The sequence below is a fragment of the Pezoporus flaviventris genome, unplaced genomic scaffold, assembly GCF_033815535.1.
Source record: "Pezoporus flaviventris isolate CSIRO_AGI_PZ_B2104156 unplaced genomic scaffold, CSIRO_AGI_Pfla_v1 ptg000030l, whole genome shotgun sequence".
Classification (NCBI taxonomy): Eukaryota; Metazoa; Chordata; class Aves; order Psittaciformes; family Psittacidae; genus Pezoporus; species Pezoporus flaviventris.
In genome coordinates this window covers 1,329,904-1,353,396 of record NW_026892578.1, presented here as the reverse complement: position 1 = coordinate 1,353,396, position 23,493 = coordinate 1,329,904, and the positions used below count along the sequence as shown (strand labels likewise).

At 43.8% G+C, this 23,493-nt stretch overlaps 1 protein-coding gene across 9 annotated transcripts in view; it reads left to right on the top strand.

Moving 5' to 3' along the window:
- MAP4K4 (mitogen-activated protein kinase kinase kinase kinase 4) overlaps window positions 1-23,493 on the top strand; it is a 165,090-nt gene that overhangs the window by 86,867 nt on the left and 54,730 nt on the right. For all 9 annotated transcript variants that reach the window (XM_061459638.1, XM_061459639.1, XM_061459642.1 and 6 more), the window contains exons 4-7: window positions 16,370-16,495; window positions 17,303-17,413; window positions 20,207-20,297; window positions 21,815-21,945. In XM_061459638.1, coding sequence (XP_061315622.1) covers window positions 16,370-16,495; window positions 17,303-17,413; window positions 20,207-20,297; window positions 21,815-21,945 — 459 coding nt within the window. The remainder of the gene's footprint in view (window positions 1-16,369; window positions 16,496-17,302; window positions 17,414-20,206; window positions 20,298-21,814; window positions 21,946-23,493) is intronic.

The window sequence follows — 23,493 nt, the reverse complement described above, 5'->3', positions numbered from 1 at the left end:
CTTTGCAGCCTCAGTCTGAGAGGGAAGCCAGCTGTGATGCATTTCTGACAGCCTGGGTGCTCAGGGAGTGTTTGTAGTGCTCTACACCTGTGGATTTGGGAATAAAGGATGGAGTGTAAAAGTCTTCTGCAGGGATTCCCCCACTTTCTGATTCTTTCCACTGTGCAACAGACTATTTTTAGTCCACTTGCTTGCCTCAGAAATTACTTCGCTTTCTGCTTTGGACCATTTCCATAACATTTGTTGTGATTCTGAATTCCAGCCTTCAGGATAATGTCAGAGCAAAGAATTGCTGGGTGGCAAGCTCAGTTCTAGTGGTGTGTACAAAAAAGCCTATGCTGAAGAAGCCTGATCTGGTGACCCGTGGGAGACTGGCTTAGGTGAACCACTTTTTGGACCTTGCTTTATATTTGCAGGCAAAGAACCGTGTTAATTATGAGTTTAATAGTGCTTTGGCTAGTGAATGGCTAAAGAAAACAAGCTTTGAGTGGGCTAATCCAGGTAGCCAAAGTAGATCTACCTCTGAAAGACATCTGTTTGCTTAAAGTGAAGTCTGGAATCAAAAGTCCAGCCTGCCCTTTCTGTATATGCTTGTGTGGTAGCATTGCTAATTCACTGGATACCACTCTTTCTTCCTCCAGATACTAGATAGGTATGATTTTAAATCAGCAGTTTCTTTGGCAATAAAGTGATCCTAATATAAATAAGGTGTTAGAGCAGACTTCATTGCGGGAAACAATGTTCATTTTAACGTTGTTGCATATGAGGGATCTAATGATTTGCCATTCTGAGATATAAAAATATATAGCTGGTTCTGTAATAGGTGAATTTCATACAGCTGTTGACAAAGCTGAAGAATGCAAACAAGCGGGTTTGGGCAGTGTGTTGTAGTTTCATAGGGAAGACCTGCTGACACGGTAGCATCCCTGTCTCAGTGCTGGATCTGGAGAGGGATGTAGACTGGCTGGCAGTTAACAGGAATTTTTCTTAGGGAAAAAAAAAAAGAAAAGTTGTTTCTTCTACTGATCTCTGCAGCTCAGTAATGCATGGAATGAATATAGTTGTGAAATCTCAAGTGTTCAGGAGCTGTATATTCAGTGAAGAACAGAAATTACATCTATTGCAGAGGCACAATACAGATTAAAAGTTGGATCGTTTGGGATAGGAATAAAAAAAAGAAAAAAAAACGACATTTAGTATCATGCCTACGTTCTTGTGAATTTTCCACACAGAATCATAGAATGGTTTGGGTTGGAAAGGGCCTTAATATCATCTAGTTCCAACCCCGCTGCCATGGGTCTTAATTAAGAATCATGATGGATTGATGCTGGTTTTGGATTAGGGTCTAATCCATTATTGTTCACAAAATATCCATATTCATCAGCCTTTGGAGAACAAATAGTTACTTAGAATGTGGATAAATGGTCACAAACACTCTGCTTAGCATGGCTCTGTGGGCTTTTATGTACTCCTTGAGACATGGCCATCTTGACCTGGTGTGGCTGGTGATTTCTTGTGCAAGGGTTTGTCTATGTTTTATCTCCGGGTTGCACTCAAAGAGAGTACTTGGGTGACTGCTGCACCTTTGGCCATCGCTAGAGGGCTTCGAAGAGAGAAACCTGCTTGCCTTCCACGTGAAGTCAAGAGCCAGAAGATTGTTCTGGAACCTGATACACAGCAGCAACATAGCAGAGACCTTTGAGTTAAGGTAGTAGGAGCTTATTGGTGTTCAGTGTTTTTTCAGCATCTTCCACTCAGAGAACTTGTTTCATCATTATTTTTTTTCTTCTTTAGCCTTCTCTTTTAAACCTCTTTACAAGAGGTATGGTAAAAGAGGAGCTCCAGGTGTGAGGCAAGAAGGGCTCGTGGACCACTAGCAGCAGATAATGGGTTTTGGGGTGTTCAGTGCTTCTCTGAAGGAAAGAGGTGGGAAATGCAATTTGTTGGTGTACATGAGCATGTGCCTGCTTTCCAGGCCAAAACTGGGTTGTGGCTGTGTGCACTATGGCTCCTGGGGAAAAATGTCTGCTCATGAACCAAAGGCGCGAGGGAATAAGGGCTCTATTGTATGAAAGACAACCTTAGCTGGATGTCTTGCTTTGAAAAGATTTCCCAGTGAGTTAGAGAGCTGCCTTCAGCCAAGCCTGCTTTCAGTGGAGAAGTTTTATAGGTCATGAAAAGCAGCAATGTCCGTTTCTTCCACCGTGCCTTGCCTTTATATGCAGCAGTGCACATGCACTGCTGTCATCCCTTGCACTTTGGATCAGCAGCTCGGCGTTAGCCCAAGGAGAATTGTGAGCGCCTCCAGTTTCTCTCCATCGTGTGGGAACGCTGGAGCACATAATGGCTGCGATTCAAAGACAAATGCTAACTCTTTGCTACTGATCACTTTGGCAGAAACCCCCAGAATCTCAGAGACTACAGGTGGAGCTGCTTTGGGGTGACTTCTAAGAAAGAAAAAGCACCCGCAACCTTAGAACTTGCCTTTTTTTTTTAATTATTCTGTTTGCTATCTGTATAATAGCCTCCCTGTTCTTCTTTTTCCTATTCTGCATCCACTGCCCCTCGCTTTTTAATTCATGCCAGCCAGAGTACAGCCAAAGGCTTTTCCTAGCAGAGCGTCATTTGTTAGTAAAGCAGCAAAGACAAGCTTAGCCAATTTAACCAGCAATTTCTGAGGCTTTCCTTTTTGACTGGCTTTGGGATTTCTCCATGTGCTTGTTGGAGGGGTGAGGCTGCAGGAAACCGCAGGAGAGGAGCCTCCAGCCGTGATGGGCTTTGTTCAGATGCCTGTAGTCTGGCAGAAGCTGACCTCCGCAACACATGGTCTTTCACTTAGCTGCCTCTCTCCAGCTATTGGAGAAGTCCGATTTGCTGTGTGTGGGATTTCTGCTGCTTCCATGCTGCTTAGTAATGTTTCCAAACCAACCAGCGGGTCCTTGCCTTGGTGGTGGAGCTGTAGCTGCCAGGGTTTCTGCAGCCTGTCCCTTTGTGTATGGCTTCATTGTCACACAGCTCTGCTCTAAGCAAATCCTTAAACCGCATCCCCCTGAATTTTGGAGTTCTCCAAACAATCCAGGTTTCTTCCTTCAGATATAAATGCCCCCCCTTCCCTTCAGCCCCCATGCTTTGGCAGGGCTAATTGCTCTTTGTTTAGTTTCAAATCAGTGTGATTAAGAGAAGATTTTTTTCAGACTGTCACTTCATCATGTTATGGGACGAACATAGTAAAAACTTGTAGTATCTATTTGGATGAATACCCTAAGCACAGAATTACAGGCCTTTTCCTGCTCATGAATCATCTTCCTTTGAGACCTTGTAGCGATAGCATTACTTTTGTTTTAAGGGAGAAGTCCCTGAGAAGGCAACCATTTATTTATCTGGCCAAGAGAGGCCATCTGGTCTTTTTTAAAACATGTAACTGTAGAATTTATCTTTGAAGACACTGCTCCGGGTGTTCAAGGTGGGCACAACTCCCATGCAGATGTTGGCTGGTGGGTGTTTTGAGGTGGGCTGGGGCCATGTTTGGGACAGGAGATGGGGTGGTAACTGGTGGCTGGGAAACCAAAATGATGCTTGTTGTGAGGGAGATGAGATTATTCCTATATAAGAGGATTTCAGTGGAACGCTTTATGACTGTGTTTATTTTACAGTCAAATTGCCGAGTGTTGCTTTTCAACAGCTGCTTGCAGTACAGGAGTAGGCTGTGCCTGTCTGAGAAAAGAGTCCCTGAAGCAGTTCCAGAAAGCTCACAACACGCATACATGTCCTCTTTCTGCCACGTTTCGCTTTGACCACATGCAATGCCCAGCGAGTGGAATAAGCAAAAAGTGACCCCCTCACCACAGACGTGAAGGAGTGGCATTGCCCTTCGCGGCCCTGGGGAGGTTGGACAGGGCTTTGAGCAACCTGGTCTAGCAGAAGGTGTCCCTTCCCATGGTGGGGGTGTTGGAACTAGGTGATCTTTAAGGTCCCTTCCAGTCCAAACGGTTCTGTGATTTATTATTTCTACCCTGTAGCCCCGTAGGTCCCCTCTGCTGGTCATGGTGCAGCTGGGGAAGGCAAGGCAAAGCCTGGCAGGTTAGGGTTGGCTAGGGCCCCTGCTTTGCAGCATGGAGGCATCAGGACAAAGAGCAGCTGAGACCGACCAGGAGCTGGTGTTGGGGTTGGGAATTGGATTTACATCCCTAAAATCCTGCCAGTGCTCTCAGGGTTTCAGTTCAAAGAGTGAGAGACTTGTGCTGGGATCTGAGCTGTTATTCTTTAACTGGAGAGTGAGATGCCATGACACTGTGATTTTTGAGGTGAAATGCTGTTTAATAAATGCAAGGCTGTTCACAGCCCAGCAGTGAAAGCAAACACATACTGTACTATTAGGACCATTTAGATTTTTTTCCAGTCCTATTTTCTTGGCTGTTAATCATGGTCTCTTTGTCACCTGCCCTGCTAGGGTGCATGTAGCTGGGGTGTAATATTTTCTGTAAAGTATTTGTTGCTTTTCTTTATCCTGATGGGGGCAGAAGGCCTTTTCTTCTCAGGCAGGTAAATAATTAGCTGGCTATCAGCAGCTTCCTTGCTCAGAGAGGGGAAGAATGGAGAGAGGGGACTGTGACGCCCTATCTGATAGATGGACATGAGCATCTTGTGGCTCTGTTCATTGTTAATTCACTCCTTCAGCACTGCTCAGCTGTGAGGTTTCCAGGCGTGCTTGGCAGCGCCGGCAACAAAAACATCTGGTCCAAGAATATAGTTCCCTTCTGCTGGCAGCTGCATGAAAATGATTTTGTACATAGTGGCATAATGCCAAGTGCACTTACTTGTACACTAAAGTGCACAGCCTTTATAAAGCTTTGGCAGTGCAGGACTATTTTAAATGCTGTGCATAAGTCAGCATTAATCTACCAAAGAAAATCAAAATCTCAGCAACTGATTTGATGAAGAACTTGCTTATCACAGGTGCCCAGATGTGGCCATACCCTTGTACCTGTGTAACAGCTGTTCCTGTCTGAAAGCAAAGGAAAAGCCTTTTTGGTTGCAGCCCTGGTTGTCATCTGTCCTCCGGAAGGGTTTGGCACAAACACAAAGGGAAATTTGCCCCTCGCAGACATCCCTGAATTCCTCTCGTCAGCAGCTGTGTTTGTCTGTTACTGATAGAGGCTGTCTGTCTCCCCTCTTGTTTTAAGAAAGACCTAGTGTGTGCTGAAGAAAATGTTAGCTGTGAATCAAATAGTTTGTGTGTCTGCTGGTAAATTGTAATTGGAGTGATTGGACCTGATAATTACAGAGTCATCATCATCATCTTGTCAGTCAGTTGTAAATCACTCCATAATGGATTTCCCTTTTAAAAAAGAGCTGTATTTCTGAGTGCCAGTGTATTTTATTTTAGAGGTAAAATACAGTATCTGTATTCCATTTCTGCTTTGAAAATCCTTAGAGTTACAAGTGTGGAACTCATGTGAACAAGTAAGTTTAAGAGAGGTCTGTGCTCCAGCAAAGCTCCTCTCAGTCCATATATTTCAAGTTACTTCTTTTCTGTTTATTCCTACAGAGTAGCTGAGGTTGGTGGCACTTATTCACCCCCAAAGCTGCTGTTGGGTTGTAGGTTTCAGGAGTGCTGCAGAAGAGCGTGGAGGAGCCTGGGTCTGATCTGGCATCCGTCATGGGCCTAGGTTTGCCCTTTGCAGAAGGAGCTCATTCCTCCCCAGGAAGAAGCAGGTGGTTGGAGGGCTTGAACAGGGTTATGTCAGTGGGGGTGCGTAGGGCTGACTGTCTCACATCTGCCAACCTGATGTTAATCCTCTCCTCTGTTGCTGCTGGGAGGAGCAGTTCTCACCAAGCCAGAGAGAGAAGGAGGAGAAGGTGAAGATGGTGGCAAAGGGAGAAGGAACAAGCCTCCTCTTGCTTGCTTTTGAGACAGTGTTTACTTGTGATGCCAGTGAAGAAAAATAAAGGTATTTTGGGGGGTATTTTTACAGTTGAAAATGGAATTTTATGAGCCTGGAGGGTTGGTCAGATCTCTTCTGCTCACCCCAGCCATCCACAGTCTGCACAGACAGTATATATTCAGCCTGCTTCCCGAACACATGACAGTGGGCTGGTATTGCAGCTTTATTTGCAATCCCTTCCACCCCTCATCTGGTGAGAGGAAAGGGCCTTTGAACCTCTTGGGTCCTCCCTGTTCATGCCCAGTGTTTTGCATTCGCAGTACTTTCTCTGCGTAAGGCAGGGAAGAAGGTTGCAGCTTACCGGCAGAGGTTGAGCAATGACTAGTATTGGACCAGAGAAGCTAAAGTGTTTAACCTTTAGGCAAAGATTATCTGAAATTAAAACTTGTAAGGACTTGTGCACTCGCACTGTGTCATTCAGTCATGTTTGTAAGACACATGTACAGATCGGACGATTCCTTTTATTCCTGGGTAATTTACATATTTTGGCTGCTGCACAAAAGAAACCTTGTGTTGAATAAGTCAGATCATGATCTCACACTAGTCCTTGCTTACAAGGAGGTTTTTTTGGAGGCTGTAACATAGCCCCAAATTTGAAGTTTTCCTTTTGTGGGTGTTAAACAGAGCGTAGGTTATGGGCAGCATGTACAAGGAGTGTTAAACATGGGTATTAGCTCATAAGCCAGCATATTACCTTCCATGTTTGGGGGTGTGATGGGTTAGATGTCGTTTCATCTGGCAGGTGTACCTCAGACAGAGGCACACCACAAAGAAAGTGTTAAGTCTGTTTCTTCTTAGTAATGGGCTGTGTGAAATATGTCACCTTATAGAAGTGGATTGGTGGGCTGCAAAAGAAAATGAAGTGATTTTGTTTTCAGGGCTTTCTTGGTACTCATTTTCTGACAAAATGCAGGGCTTTGTTAGTGTTGCAGACGGAGTTTTAAATATTTGGAAAGAAAAACTGCAGCGATCACAGCATCTTAATGAGGAGGGTTTGCTTAATTAAAGCCTGGAAGATTTAGGGAATGTGGACAGCTGAGGGAGTAGCAATGTATTACAAAGTTGTTCTTCCACCTACCAGTGGATTTGGGTTCAGAAGCCAAAGTCCGTAGTAAAACTTGTAGTCTTCCACTGGTTGCTTGCTGGCCTTAACTGTTGATGCTCCCGGTGCCCAAAGCCCGAATTCATTCTGCTTAATTTTAGTCACATGTCGATAGTGCTGAAGCCTGGAGTGTAGCTGCCCTGGGCACCCACAATTTCTGTTGGGGGAAATGTTCACAAAGGGCTGGAACATCTCTCGCTGAGAGAGTTGGGATTGTTCAGCCTGGAGAAGGGAAGGCTCTGGGGCGACCTTAAAACAATCTTCCAGTCCCTAAAAGGGGCCTGTAAGAAATCTGAGAGGGGCTTTTTGCAAGGGCTTGTAGTGACAGGACAAGGGGGAATGGCTTTGAACTGACAGAGGGAGATTTAGATTAAATGTTAGGAAGAAATTCTTCACTGTGCACTCTGAGGGTGGTGAGGCCCTGGCACAGGTTGCCCAGAGAAGCTGTGGCTGCCCCATCCCTGGCAGTGTTCAAGGCCAGGCTGGATGGGGCTTTGAGCAATCTGCTCTGGTGGAAAGTGTCCCTGTCCATGGCAGGGGGGGTTGGAACTGGATGAGCCTTAAGGTCCCTTCCAACCCAAACCATTCTGTGATTCTGTGAAAGATGTCCATAAGGGAACAGGCCTGAGGTGGGTCTTTTCCCATAGAAAGGTAAAGGTCACTGGTGGGCCTGTGCCTGCTGGAAGTGTGAGGTACTTGCTTTGTGGCTGCCAGCTGCGGAGTGCTGGTAACTGTGGTGGTGCTCATTTGTGCTCCGCCATATTTTTGTTTTTAATTTGATTTTTAATATATGATTAGTTTTGGAGCACCACTGCCAGTCTGCTCGCTCTGGTTCACAAATCTGTGTGTTTGCTTTTGGCCCAAATAATATTACAAATGAAGATGTGCCAAGCTCTCCGTCACTGTCAGGTGAAGAAATGGCAGCATGTCATGGAGCTTCTGATTTTCTTTCGTCAGCTACTTCTCCAGCCCCATCTCTTTTTAATAAAGGATCCTATATGAAACAGCCCTGAGGAAATGCCAAAGTGGGGTTATCTTTCCTTCCTTTCCTTTGTTCTGTTCCTGTTTGGGTGTTTGTGGTTACAGCATTTGGGTTCGTGATCATGAAGTATTGGGGTATTTGACTTGATTTTTAGCGTTTGGGTTTCATTCAATGCACAAAATGTAAGAGGGATTCTTCATTTACAGTCTTGTTGGTCACTGTGGCTGTGAGGCTGTCTACTGAATCTGCCCTCTAAGGGAATCAGTGTTTTTGTGTGATCGTAGGTTTTAATGATGTGCATAGTAGAACATTCATGTTATGCCCGAACTGCTGTTTTTTAATATATTTTACCTTCCTGGCTTAAATTTCTGCTAACATACCTTTTGTGTGGCATTTGGTAGATAGGAAATCCACTTTTAGTCATTCCAGCCTTTTGTTTTCTCTCCTGTCTCAGATGCTTGCTTTCTGCCTCACCCTGCTCAAAGACAAAGCTTAGTTTCAAACTAGAACTGTAGTTTCTTGTTGAATCTCTCCAGCTGCATCAAACCTGCAGGACTCAGGATCCTTTTCCGTCTCCCAGGTGCAAACTGCGTCCCAGCAGTGTCTGGACTACGCATGCCGGGAGGGACCCGTTTTGAGGAGATCTGCCCTCCAGGTGGGAATGGCAGAGCTTCATGCTGCCTGGGGAGAGCAGGGGCCAAGCAATGGGCAAACACCTCCCCTGGCTCTGTTGCCCCCAAAGGTGCTGTTTTCCTTGGCATCAAATGCACAGTGAGATTGGAAGTAGAAAAGATGTGCAACTTGCTGCATTTGTGCTTAGAGCCTGCTTTCTCCCCAGCATCTACATCTCCTCTTGTTTGAGCATGGAGCTTTCCGTAAAGGAAATTGTTTTAATTTCTTTTTGTTCACACACAGGCTTATTTTTCATTTCTGCTAGCAAGGGCTTGTTCTGATCACAAAAAAAAGGCCCTGACACTGGATATAGAATTATGTATAACAACAGGCAGTTTTAGTATGAATAATAGTAATGGAAGCAGGGTACTAAACTTTTCCTCTTTTATGAGAGCTCTGAAGATGTCAGTACAAGGCTAGCTTGTTGCATAACTTTTAAGTAATTGAGGCTTGATGAGGATGGACAGTTGAATTGTATAGCTAGGATAAACATGCAGTCTGAGCAGGAACCTCTTTGAAGTAATCATGACCAGAATCAAGGGGCTAGCCTTGGAGACAGTTGAAAGGATTTACCCTCAGGTTTGTCTCTTGGTTGTCTTAGGAAAAGCCCATGGCATCCTGGGGTTTTACTGGGGGAGGTCAGCAGCAGTGCAGGCTCTGTGCCTTCAGTGCAGCTCATTCAGTGACTAGCGAAGGCACCGGGAGCAGGTCAGGCTAGAAAGAAAATACTGTTGTCGAAGTGATTGGCACAGGAGGTGGTTTGGGGGAAGACAACAGAGAAGTATTGTCTGTGCATGGCTTTTGGCTTCTTCCTGCCTGCACGTGATTCCATCTTCTGTGCTTGCACAATGGTGCTACACAGGCTCCTTCAGGCAGCGCTGGGACCCTGCTTAAGAGCTAAGCCATCCGTCTTCCTTTTTAGTCTTGCTTTTTAGTCTGCTCTAATTTGATTGTTGCTTTATGGCTGCAGTCTCAGAGATGGCACTGTTGCGAACAATTTGGCTCGTTTTCTCTCTTGTTTCAGATGGTGCCTTTAGCATGTAGTACAGAGGGTGTTGTGCCAGTGAGAAATAAAGCAGCCTCTGTTCTTCGCGTGTGTTGGGGAGTGTGTTTCTAACCTGCTTGATGAAATCTTGCCACTGAAGGTAACCAAACGTGGTCATAAGGGCAGCACTGTTCTGCCAGCCAGTTCTCACGAAACTAGGGTTTTTTTGTGACCATTGAAAAAGCGTCACAGCCATGTTCTGCAATCAGTGCATCACTGCCAGTCTGCTGCTTCTGGCAGCGTGGCTCTGTGCCGGCAGCGGAAGCGGCTTGGAGGCTGTTGGGCAGCTTGCAGTGATGAGGTGGGCTCCAGAAAGCTTGCAGATGGTAAAGCCCATGAAGGGCTTGCTCTGCATGGGTAGACAAGGGGCAAAGTCTGAGAGGCATCCACATGGAGTGATGGTGGGCCAGTGCTCACCATACATGCTGCTGCTTGATGGATGTTTAGTGCTCCTTCATTGGCACTGAGTGTGTGGCATGATGGATGCATTTTCTTGAGGGAGAACAATCCAGAAGCCTTCTTCAGAAGTGCGAGTTTGGAAAGGACTTGACAGACGGTGCAGAGAAATGACCATGTTGATGGGTGGGAATAGTCTTATGGGTAAGGGGTCTGTGAAAGGGAGACCTTGCACATGATGTGGACAGGGCAAGTGAGTGCTGGTGGCGAGATGGTAATGGAGGAGAGAGACAGAAGGGAAATAAAGTTGAATGAGGTCTTTAGCTTCAGGGTAACAAAGCTCAAAGGCTTCATAAAAGACTCTGAAGAAAGACGGGATGTAATAAGAAAGTTGGAGGCCTTGTATGTTAAGATTTAGGAGGGACTGTATAAGGACTAGTTAAATGTTTACTGCACGCCTTGATTAAAGTCTTTTTAAACAGTTTTTTTCCCTCCCAAGAAGCCTGTGTTTGCTATTATTTTTTAAGAAATATTTTATGTCATCTTCCCAATTCCAGCACTCCATTGTAACACTGGAGAGGATCGCATTTCTCCACACTGATCTCTCTGTTCTTCAAGCTGCTCTGCTTTACACCAGCTTCCTACCTTGACAGTCACTGGCAAGGACTTGCCTGGTGCTTAGTGTCTCATTGCTGATGTGGTTAGGTTCTTCCCAAAACTAAAATCTCTTTCCTGGTTTGGAAGCAGCACCACAGCTCCCAGTTCTGTGTGCAGTACTGCCCCAGGTCTTCTCGCCAAAACATCTCCCTCGTGTGTGAGAACTTTATTAATGAGTGTATATATTATGGATTCCAGCACCAGAAAAGGTCACCTATTGTGCTAGGCACTATTCAGACTTTCCGTGGCCTAGACATATTCTGCTCTGAATGGATGCCGGCCAGGTCTGGGCTGCAGGAGGGGGGAGAAGGGAGGATGTGACACACAAGCAGAGTGGTGGTTTGTAAATGTTGGTGTCATGATTTACCCGGGGAGATTTTTTGGTTGTGTTATGTGCCATTTAGGATGTTTTTTTTTTTTCTAAATGTAGGTGGAGAACAGAAATTGAAAGTGAGAGGGAGCAGAAAGGAAAATGAGCTGGATTTCTTGTGGGTTTCTCCTGTTTTTCTCGAGCTTGCATGTCAGGGGGAGACAGTGAAAGAAGGGCCAAGTCATCATCATTTTGCTGCCTCTGAAGGCAAACTTAATTTCCACCACTCTGGGTATCTGTGGGTTAGTAGTCCCCTTCCCTTCCCAGCACTGGGCTGAGGCTGTTGCCTGCCCCTCCTCATAAATTTCAACTCTCCCATGATTTAAAGATTCCTGAATTCTGTTAGTCATCACTGGAGCTTGTGATCCTCAGAAGCTCAGCTTACTCTGAGACCCCAGGCACAGCAGTGCCAGCTGCTGTTCTCCAGGCAGTGCAGCTCCCTGGGTACTAGGCAGGCAGAAGTTTGTGAGCAGCATTTGGAAAGCAAAGGAAAGGAGACTTGGAGGCTTTCCTTTCTTCATCTCCCTTTGCCTGTGTGTTTGGCTTTTCACTGTTGGGGAGTGGTGTTAATTCTGGAGGCACTTGGTTGTAGCTTAAAATGACTGGATGTGTTTGTGGAGGGACAGCTGAGATTTGTCACCATTTCATTTCTTAAATCGGGAAGTTGCTGAAAGGGCCGATTTGTGTGCTTATACAGACTGATATAGGGCAGCATAGAAATCGTCTGGTGGGATAGGTAAAATTGCTCTTACCTTCATCATGGAACATTGTCTTGCTTTATCCTTGCTTGGTTGTCTTTTCTCATTCATGTTTCCCATCATCATAGTACTAGGGTAAATAGAAGCTTCTGAAATGGTTCTGAGTTTCTCCTCCCTGAGCTGTGCCATCCCTTGAGGGATTATTTTTATTTATTTGTTTATTTTGAATTTACCTCCTCAAATAATTTACCTCCTCAAATAATTTACCTCCTCAAATAATGTAAAGCTTGGGGAAACAGTGTTATTCCCTCTCTTACTCCCCATGTGTGTTTCTGAGAGACAGATTCTTGTTGGGGTCTCATACCAGTTGCGGTGCTGCGGCAGGTCAGGACTCTTTTGCTTGGTCTTCTGAGGCACTAGACAATAATATTTGGGGAAGTAGATTAAGGGCAGGCATGAAGTAATTTTTCTTTTCCTTTGGTTGTGTCTTCCCTGCTTCTGGCACTTCTGATGCTATAGTTCCCTTCTTCTTCCTCCCTACCACCAGCAGAAGTCCTTCTGAATTCCTCATCTTCTAAGAATTTGTACAAGCAAGCAGGATTTTCTTGCAATAATGATGCAGGGGGGTTACCTTTGGAAAACGGCCTGACATATTATCATTGAGTTGTTCAGATTAATATTCCTTACATGGATCCACTCTAGTAGCTTTTCTCTGGGAGTTCCTCCAGTGGCAATAATGGTCAGATATTTAAATCATTCAGATACTTAAATCATTGCAGTTTTTTTAAATGGCGATGTAATGGAAATGACAGATCATTAAGTTGCCATCTACATGCAGGAAAAATAATCCGATATTTAGCGTGCAGTGATGAATGGAAGAGCAAGAGGAGCTGGGATTTTGTGCTATAGCTGTAAGTGAGCTGATGGGGTGCCGCTCGGTGGCAAGCTGAGAGGTAACATGCCTGGTTTTATTTTTAATGTGCTAATTCAAATGGTTAGAAACAATCTCCGTGTACACAGGCTGGTTTCTGTGCGGGCTTTGTGTGCAGTTTTTAGTCTTACAGGCAAAGTTGTTTTGATAAACAGCATTGCGGTTAGAAATCCCTAGAGATGCTGACAAATCCATTTAGTCTCTGAAGGGAAAGGCACGGAATGGGAGAGGAAAGCCGCTTGAAGCTTGATTTAACCACGTGAGTCTTGCAAAAGTATAGCTTACTGCAGAAATTACTGGTAATCAGACGTGCTGTCACAAACAGATAGTGAATGTATAAGCATGAAACACTTACACCAGCCCCATCACAGGCCAGACAAAGAAGGTTTCAGTGGGAGTTTGTATCCACAGATAATGGCTTAAAGTGGTAATTGATGCCAGCTGCATAAAATCACTAGGAAGGGCTCACCAGCTGCCTCTCTCCTCCAAGAAGAAAGGATGTACTTTTGTATTACTTCATGAGAATGACAGTCTCTCGCCTCAGTCGGTTTTAATTTTCTCCTTTTGTGATCCTGGCACCTCTGCAAAAGGAGGGACTGTTAATGGTAGTGCAGGGTGTGTGTTGTCAGGAGATGGTGAGGGACCTTCTGTCTCTGATGCTGGCTCACATGCCCAAGTCCCAGGGTGGCCACCAACACATCTCCCTCCTGCACAGTAGGATTCCTGCACAGTAGGATCCCTGCTACATACAGGCTGCAGCCTGTCCTCGAAGCGGCACATGTGTCCATAAGGAGACCTGTGCAGAAATGGTCTTATCTGGTGAGATTTTTGGGTGGGATTCATCTCACCCTATGCGAGACATCTGCAGGATTGGTGTCTGGATCTTGGCTAATGACCTCATCCTCCTTTTGTAGTTAGTGGGGGAGAAATAAACGCCGGTAGGGCGCGCATTGTTTGGTCTCTTTCAGATGTCCGCATCAGGATGAAATCAGTTGGATCCTGGAAAAAAAGCTGTTCCTGAATCTGTAACAGAACAGTTTTTGGTCTGGTCACCTTTATTTTATTTTTTTTTTATTTCTTTTCTTTTCTTTTAATTTTACACCAGTTGTCGTACCTCAGTGGTACTGCAGACTTTCTCCATGCTGATTAATCCTCATGATAGTTCCTGTCGCCAGAAAGTCTTCAGGACTCAGTGCCAGGGAGATATCGATCCACACTAAGTAAGTGGCATCCTCCAAAGGCCTGGCAAGAATTACTGAGTCCATTTATTTTTGTAACCTGGAATTTGGACTGGCTTGAACTGTAGGTGAAATGCTGTTTGTGTTGTGAACAAATGCTCAATGACAGCTGAAATAGGAGTTTGGAGCCATTATTAGCTTTCGTTAAGGGATATTCTTCGGGTTGCTGCAGGCCACTGAGCGGGTGCTTTGACACAGCAACAAGGAGAAACTGGAAGAGCAGTAACTGCCTGCAGTCTTCTGGGTCTGTGTGCACCTTTTTTTGTTGTTGTTTGGGGTTTTTTGGGGGAGTGCTTGTTTTATTATCTTATTTTTCAGAAATAGATCCTGTCTAAGCATTGCCATTTTGACTGTTACTACAATACGTAAACATGAAGAACCTTTAGGACATCCTGCCCATTGTATTGTAAATGCTATTGTGTTCATGTGCTGAGGGTAGGAAGTCATTTTCATATGAAAATCTCAGTACAAAGTAGCAGATTAATCCAATTATCCATATTAACCCATCAGCAATTAGGTCTCAAACCAGTAATTTTAATAAAGCTTCCCTTACAGTTGTTGGTTTGTTTTTTTTTTTTGCCTAAATTCAGAGTTCAGTGTGGTAGTTTTGAGCATAAGCATGTATTCATATGGTCTAAATAAATAACAGAATCACACAAAAACAAGGACACCAGAAGCAGCTGAGGAAGCACTGAGTTAGTTTTTGGCTCAAAAAGCTGTTCTGATTAACGCTTTCTCCCAGGGCTGCTGTTCACTGGGAACTTTGTTTTACAAGACTATTTTACTATTTTGTTCAGTGTTCCAGAAATACACCGTATTTTACTTAAAGATGCGTCGTGAGAAGATTTAAGAATAGGTCATCCCTGTTGCATTTTGGGAATTATCTCATAATAATTTATGAGTAAGCACTGCATCCCACTGTTAGTGTATGTGAAATAACTGTTTGCTTTTTAGCATAGCGTTTTTTCTTCTGATAAAGCCAGGGCTACTAGTGTATATAAATAGTTAACATGTACTTAGTATTAACATCTGCATAAGTCATGAATAGGATATTTGATTGCTAGCGTGGTAACAAATTGCAAGGAAGTTTAAGGCTTAAAATTTTCTCATGTAATCAGCTTTGACATTACAGGATAATCAAAATATTGATGCTACCCTTTCCATCAGCCAGCAACCCTAGGGAACAGGGGTGTCGGTTTCTTCCTGGAATCAGTTTAAGTTAGACATTTTTCCCCTGGATATCCAAGGCTAGAAAACTGTGGGGCGAATAAAGGTTGTGCCTGAAGGGGTAACCCCAGCTGCCTTTTCATTCATTGCCTTAAGAGGTGCTAGGTGAAGGCTCCCGCTGTCTAGGTGTGGTGAGAGCACTGAGGGTACAATGGTGTTGACTTATTTGGTATCCACTGGCAGCCTGTTTAGACATCACCTCAAAGCATTTGTGGATCCTTCCATGCAACACATCCTACCGTCACTTCAAAACTGGATTGTTTTGGGTGTTTTTAAGGAGCGGTTGCATAGTGTTGCCCATTTCAGCCCTTTGAAGGGGTGACCTCCTTTCACCCAAGCTGCTCTCTGCTTGGCACCTCTCTGAGGTGGGGGGAGCCTGGGGAAATCCTTCCTCTGCCTTTGTGTCCCAGCATCCTGTTTACTGCCCTGGCTCCTGGCCCTCTCTTCCTGATGCACTTGCTCTTCCTCCATGGAGGCAGATTCAGGAGGAGGAAACGTGCACGAGGCGAATGCCTTGTCCACGCAGGGAGGGGAATTCCTGATGTCCACCTCTGCTTTCCTGTGTCAGCCTCATGTGGGCACCAAGGGGGGACCCTGCGGTCCCCACCGTGGGGGGATTCTACTCAGAGGGCGTGCTTTGGTGTCCAGCTGCATTAAGGCACTGTTCTGGCTTTTAAATAGAAGTGGTTGCAATTTTAAAAATCCAAGGAGAAAAAAATGAGGAAGATGCAAATAATGTTCCTCTATCGTAAATTCACAGATTTTTCCGGTTTCCTAGTTCTCTGGGTTACGTAGAATAAAAGCCTGATAGCTATATATTTGCTTAAGGTATTACAAGCACAGGGGTTTTAAACAGATCCTGTCTTGCTCCATTATTGTATGAACTCTAGTGCATCCTTCATTGCTTTTTTTTCACTATTAAAAACTTGGGAAAGTAAAGGTCTGTTTTAGACCATCTCAATAAACAGGATTTTGATGAATGTCTGCTGAGCATGATGCTGGTATAAACTGAACTTTAAAAAAATCTGCTGTTGTGAAAGAAAAGAGGAATAATGCATGTGGTGTGTTAAACATGTTTTTTGTGGTTTATTCTTTTTCTCCTAAAGGACGAAGAAGAAGAAATCAAACTGGAGATTAATATGCTAAAGAAATATTCTCATCATAGAAATATTGCAACTTACTATGGTGCTTTCATTAAGAAGAGTCCTCCAGGACATGATGACCAACTGTGGGTAAGCAGATATTTCTCAAGCATGTTCATAATTTTTTCCCTTTTGGATATAGTTTGAGGATGACAGATGTATCACATTATGGAAAGACAAACTAATAGAATTTGGTGCTTGCCTGAACGCATAGATAGCTGAATCACATAGGCTAATCATGCATCCTTAAGAGGATGGCTGAACCAAGATTCATTGCTATTAGCAATGGATTTGCTCTTTAAGTAACTTTCCCCCCTGTTTCCCAGATGGATAGTAATGTGTTTCTTGGGAGCAAGGCAGATGAACTGAGCAGTAAGAATGTGTGGCTGTTAAAAAAAAAAGGCTGCACTTGAGAATTGTACCCATTACGTTTGTCATCCCACTTCATCTACACCCTCTAGAGTATTGAAGTTTGGGCTTGAAATGGCAGGGTATAGACATCAGTGTATGTTCTTCCATAAATAAATGTGAGTTAAAGAATAAGATGTGTTGCAATGGTGTGATCAGTTTTATTCCTTCAGCATTGGATGTGCTCTTACTGCTGTTGCTGCTAATGCATTTTGCATAGCTGAGCAAATCCAGATTCCCAGCATTAAATTACAGTGATTAAATCAGTCCTTGAAAATGTGGTAACTAATGTGAGACATATTCCATATATGTCTGACACACACTGGAGACATGGGTTTGAATCTGTTTTCCAGGCAGAGAGGTAAAATAAATGATACTCGCTGCTTCATGAGGGTTTCCCAAATCAGTGGTGCAACCTGATCATTTTGCTTCACTAGACAGCTGGGAACTGTGTTTAATGTTGATTGCATGCTGTTGTTTGTTTTGCAGCTTGTTATGGAGTTTTGTGGGGCCGGCTCTATCACAGACCTTGTGAAGAACACGAAAGGGAATACTCTGAAAGAAGACTGGATAGCATATATCTCCAGAGAGATTCTCCGGGTAAGGAAAATAATCTGCTCCACTTGAAAACACAGAAACACTCTTACAGAGATGTAGCCTAGCTTGAGGTTCTGAAGAAGCTGTTTCTGATCAATCCCGTTAGCTGGGAGAGTACTGGGGAGCAGATAGATGTCTGCTCCACATCCTTTAACTCTGTGTGAGTTGTACTATATTGTAACAGCAGCCTTGCAGAAAATAGCAATTTTTAGTCAAGAGGGGTCAAGGGGAAGAACCAGTGACCTTACCTATTGTAGAAGCTGTGAAACAGCTGCCATAAGACACTGGTTTTGGGAAGCTTAAGGTTGTAACAGCATCGTAAGACAATAGGATGTGGAATGGTCTTTTCCAAATGTGCTTTCAGCCATAAATCACTGCTCCTAATCAAGTCTGTGGAGGAAGGGGGTTGTTGGCGCAGGCCAGCAGTCAGGGTTTCTGTACTGTCTTGAGCTCTCATACTGTGGATTCCTGCAGTCTATCTAGGGCAAGTAGCTACATTGTACATGGCTGTGCACTGTATAGTGCTAGCAGACGGCACTGTAAAAGTTTCTCAGGAAGAGGGTTGCCACTTACCAGTTTTTTATAACTGAAGCTTTAACTGGTTACTCTTCGCATTTGATTTCCAGTTGGTAGACTTTTAAGTGCTTTTTGAATTGTCATTTGTTTGCTGCACTAAGTAAATCTGGTATGGTTTTCCTCGTGCTTCTTTGTAAAACAAATTGCCTCCTACCCAGACCACTACACAGTATGTTTGTTCAGTTGCCTCATCATAAATGAAGTTCTGAAGAGCTTTATGTTAAAGGAAACTGCCACTGGCTCTTGCATAAATCAGTGTTGCTGTGGTCTGTGTTGCACGTTTGCTCTGCCTTGGCAATTTCTAAGATGGTGAGGGAGGGAGATGGATGATTCTGGTCTCTTGCTCCAATTCCAAATGCTAGGAGGGTCCAGCTGGTGTTCAGGCTGGTTGTTTTTGAGGGAGAAAGAAGAGTTGAATACCTACTGATGGTTATATTTAAAATCAAATAGATAGCATGCTTTAATACAAGGAAAGCTAACTTCTGCAGGACTGCTCTTATGCTTAATTTGAGAACTGTGTCACCTTGGAGGTATTGCATGCTATGTTGCATTCATCCTGGGTTCTCCTTATGTAAAGTAGTTAACGATCACTAAGAGGAAAAAATTATTTACCTCAGAGAAGAGTTAGGTGAAAGCAATTTTCTCATTCCTGTGAGAGATTAGCAAAAAAAGCCTTCGTTGCTTGCCAGAAGGAACTGGAATATCTGGAAAGAAGGAATGTTAAACTCACATTGTTATGAGACATTGCAAAACCTGAATTGACACTGAATTTGTCATAGAGGAGACAGGTTGTGTAACAGAAAGTTAAAATGAGCTAAAGTGCCAAGGATCAGTGCAGGTAAAGACAGAGGTGAGGGTCGACCCAGTTGGAGGGGCCTGGGGGCTGCAGGAGTACAGAGACATGCTCCTCTGTCTCCTGCCAGCGCTTTGCAAACACATATGTGTTTTTTCAGTAAGGCTAGATGGTACTCTGGAGAGAGCAGATGATTATCTCTCTGGCTGGGTCAGTGAAGCGCAAGGCTTTAAAAAGTATCCTGCATGAAGCTGTGGAAAAGCCTGCATTCCTGTGAAAAATAAGACGACGCTTAACATTAGCAGCCAGCGAAGGGTCTTGGGGACATGAGCCGTTCACTTGATCTGCTCGTGACATGTGTGGGGAGGAGCTGAGCATGGTGGGCTTTTTTGTCACGCTCATTAACTCTTTTAAAAAAAGAAAATAGCCCAATGGTTATGTAGGCAAACTGGTAAATGATCATTTAATGAAGAACATGTGTTAGGAAATATTTCTCTACAGCAACCACTACTCTTTAACCTCTTGCAGCTGTAAAGGTTCTATTTCTTTATTTTTCATAAAACATTAAAAGCCTATGAGGGCAACACAAACAGGCAAGACGATCCCACCAGAGACTACAATTTTCCAAGCAGAGAGCTGAGGAGAAACCAAAATACAGGCAGTTGCTAAGAGGGTTGCCTGTTCTCCCAATTACATTAGAGAGTAAAATGCAACATATGTCTTCCTCAGCCCTCCCTCCACATGGCTAACGCTCTGGGGCATGCATCCAGGTGCTGTCTCAACAAAAAGCACCGTATGCCAGGAGGTTTTGTTTCCTTTGGAAAGTAGAAAGCTCATAGGTTGTTTTTTTTTTTTTATTCCTTTTGCATGTGTTTTGGAACAGTTATCAGGCTTCATGGCCAGAACTGCAGCTTTGCAGCAGAGCTTTGTTTGTCATCAGTTATCCCTTGTCCTCGAGCATAACTGCCAGTCCATCACCCCTCCACACCCTTCTTGGGGGTGCATATATGCATGTTAATGCTGCCTCCTTTCTTTCTTCACTCCCCTTCCCTGGACTAAATTCTGGGTGACCCTGTGTGTGCCGGCTGTCAGTGACGTACGCTGACACTGATGCCATTTACAGTGTCAGTGTGTTTCTGGAAGCTGAACTTTTCTTCACGTGGCAGCTGAGAGGTGTTTGCACAGTGCAGATATTGGGCTGTGTTTAGGTACAGCTTGTGTGTGACCTGGGGCCTCTGTCTCTGCTCCATTACCAAAAGCTATGCGGGTGGTGTGCTACTACAAAGGTTCCCGTGGGTCCCATTGCATCCAACCACTGAGCAAGAGCCCAAGACCCCCATTTGGGGGTGCTGGGAATAGGTAGCCTGTTGCTAAACAAAAATTCAAATTCTGAACATCCTCTCCTTCCTTTCTTCTCTTTAATTCAGGGGTTGGCACATCTTCATGCCCATCATGTGATACACAGGGATATCAAAGGGCAAAATGTGTTGTTAACAGAGAATGCAGAAGTGAAACTTGGTAAGTACACATGCATGTCCACTTCCTCATTCGTTCAGTCTTTGCTTTTATCATGTTTCTAAATCAAGTTCATCTTTTAAAAGCCCTGTGACATGTTCTGTAGCATGAGTGCTCTGTCACTGCTCCTATGTGGATTGAGGCCCTGCATGTATTTCCTCCTGCTTCAGGAAGATGGAATGCAGGTTGCTGTATTTCATTAGGTGAGATTGGCTTTCATGCCAGAATCAGTGTGGGGATCATTTTATTTCCCCCACCAAGCTGTGCATGACTCATGTTCATTCTGATTACCTTTATTCTGGACTTGGGAAGTCACTGGAGTGTCTGTTCTATTTGGCTTTAATAGCACCTACTGTTCAGGTTCTAGACACAAAAATATGATCAGGACAGCACTCTCAAGGGGCATCAAAGTTAAAACACAGTTCCAGCTCTGACATGCCTGCTGAAAACCACGCTTATCCCTGGCCTTCTCCTCTTTCCCTTCCAAGTGGACTTTTTTTCTTCCTCCGTAATCTGTCTCTTCCAGTCACTGCACACTTTAACCTTCTGAGTTTGTATCACACAGAACTAGCCACCTTTTTTTGGTTAAATATAGAGCCATGCTGAAGCCCTCCCACCCAGCCCACATCCCTTCTGTTTTGTATTACACCTTCCTGCAGCACAAGGCATGGGAAGATGTCCTGGCTGCTGGAGGAGGAAGCTCTCAGGAGAGCTTTTCTCCTTTTGGTCCAAAGCGGAGCACAGTAGCTCCCAAACTGTTGCTCCCAATGAACTCATCTACACAAGTTTGTCGGTGTCACCCAGCTGATGGATGCAGTGAAGCTGAGACAGCCCTCGTAGAGCATAAGCAGTTGTTGTTACAGAAAGACGTATATCACTGTGGTTGTGAACAGGAAGAAAACACCCTCGTAATGTAATCGCCTTGTAGTGAAATGGGCATCTGTTCTGCAACCTGTGTGTGTATGTGTGTGTGGTTAAAGTTAGCACCTCTTGAATAAGCCTCACCTTCTGCTCTGTGCATTAGAGCAGAGAGCAATTCCCTGAGCAATAGATTATTTTTGCTGTCCAGTTTCAGAGCAGAAAAGGTGGACAGCCAAAAGGGATGTATGTTCATGCATATCGTTTTCTCATAGCATGAGAGGTACCTCTGGGAAGAAGCTCCGTCTGTATAGGTGAAGGTGCTTGACTTCACCATTTGGGAAGAGACTAGCACTTCCTCAGCCTCCCAGGCAGTATTTTTGCAGCTGTATGCTGCCTTCTGCACAGGGAGGCTGGTGAGAAGTGCAGGAGAGGTGGTCACATGCTGCTGTGTCCCTTGATGCTTGTGGTCCAGGCACATTGCATGTGAACCACAAGGGCTTGGTTGCCTCAATACTAGTCGTCATATTTCTCCTCAGCATGGTTCTCCCATGTGGGTTTTATTTCCACAGGGTTTTATTTCCAACTCACCTTGCAGAAGTAATCATTGCATTATTTTTCCCTTCTTATTTTATTTTATTTTACTCTTTTCCCACCCGCAGTGGATTTCGGTGTGAGCGCTCAGCTGGACAGGACAGTTGGCAGGAGAAACACTTTTATTGGAACTCCATACTGGATGGCTCCAGAAGTTATTGCCTGTGATGAAAATCCAGATGCTACGTATGATTACAGAGTAAGAGAGTCCTGTTCACAGGAAAAAAAAACCCAACAAACTAACATTCAAAAACTATGCAGTTGCAGTATGAACATCCTTGAATGATAGCAGTTTTTGAGACTTATTATGCTTGGTAGGAATAACACTGTTTTGTGTAGATACATTCTTACTACAGGAGTACAAGGTATGGGTACTGTCAAATTGTGACCTTTTAACAGCTGCTGTAACTTGTATTATCATAGCATTGAGACATAAGGAGTATAGGACTTCAGTGTGCTGTAGGTGCTCAGAGAAGGCAAAAAAGAGTTTAACTGGAAATGCTTGTGTTCTCAATTTGTATAATGATTGTACCTTAAATTGTGTTAGACTGTGTCCCAGTTATTGCAGTAACCCAGAAGAATGCGTTTTAGGTGTTGCCTTAAATAGAACCACCGTCTGGAGAGCCAGTGAAGTACAGAAGGACCTCTTTAAACTGTGCCTATTCCTCATTTCAAAGTACATATATATGTTGATAAAAAATTATCCATCGCAACATTTCTCAGCAAATAATTTTTAATGTAGTTTGCTGCAAACAGAAGATTCAATTACAGCAAAGCCCGTAATTGGCTTGATGGTATATGTGTCACCATTAGGAATGTTATGTATGTGTATTTGAAGTTAAATTTCTCTAGTGAAAGCATATTGTAATCGTAAAAATTCTTCTCAGGTAGCTTTAATGAAAGCACAAGGGAAAAAGAAATGTGAAAATACACTTCTGAAAAAGATCCTGGACTAATGCAGTTGTTCCAGCTTCTAACCAAGGGCAGCTAAGATACCAGCCTGTGATTAAGGCCTTACAATGACTTTTAGAGCTGAATATCAATTAAAGGAATTTGCTGAGACTGATAGTGCTGTTAGCTATCTGTATGTTTGTGTATGTCTATTTAAAAAAACCAGATTATTTGAATTGGTGTGTTTGTACCTTTTGACTGAAATTGATCAGATTGATCCTATTTCTCTTGATTTAATCGCTTTTTACATCCATCAGGACATTGTACTAAAGATAATGCTTTATATCTTTGCAGATGGAGTTATTAGGTAGGAAGGGTGGCTATTAAATTATCTAGTAAAGGAGAATAACTTTCTTCAGCATTTGTTAATGCAGTAGTGATGTGAAAAATAACTTCCTGTGCCTCTTGAAGGCACCTGTTTATTGTTTCTGGTAGGGCCTGTAGGGCTCTCTCCCGCAAAAACCTCATGGTTGAAAGATTTTGTAAGATCTGAGTCTGTGCAGCTTAGCTTAAATGGCTGGATTGGACCAAGACGAAAGTGCCTTGCTGGATCAGAAAAGGAAGAATACTTCTCTGCTTCTAGTAAAAGAGCTTATTTGCTCATTAGTTCTGAGTAATTTTTTAAAACATCACTATTATGACCAGAAATGAAGACTGTTCTGCTCAACAACAGCTCTCTTTCAGAAAGCAGCAGCTTTCTTGGGGAGATTATTCCAATGGCTGACTGATCTCATTGTGAAAAATTTTCCTCTTGTGTCTAGTTGGAATCTCCCCCAGAGTGACTTGTGCCCATTAC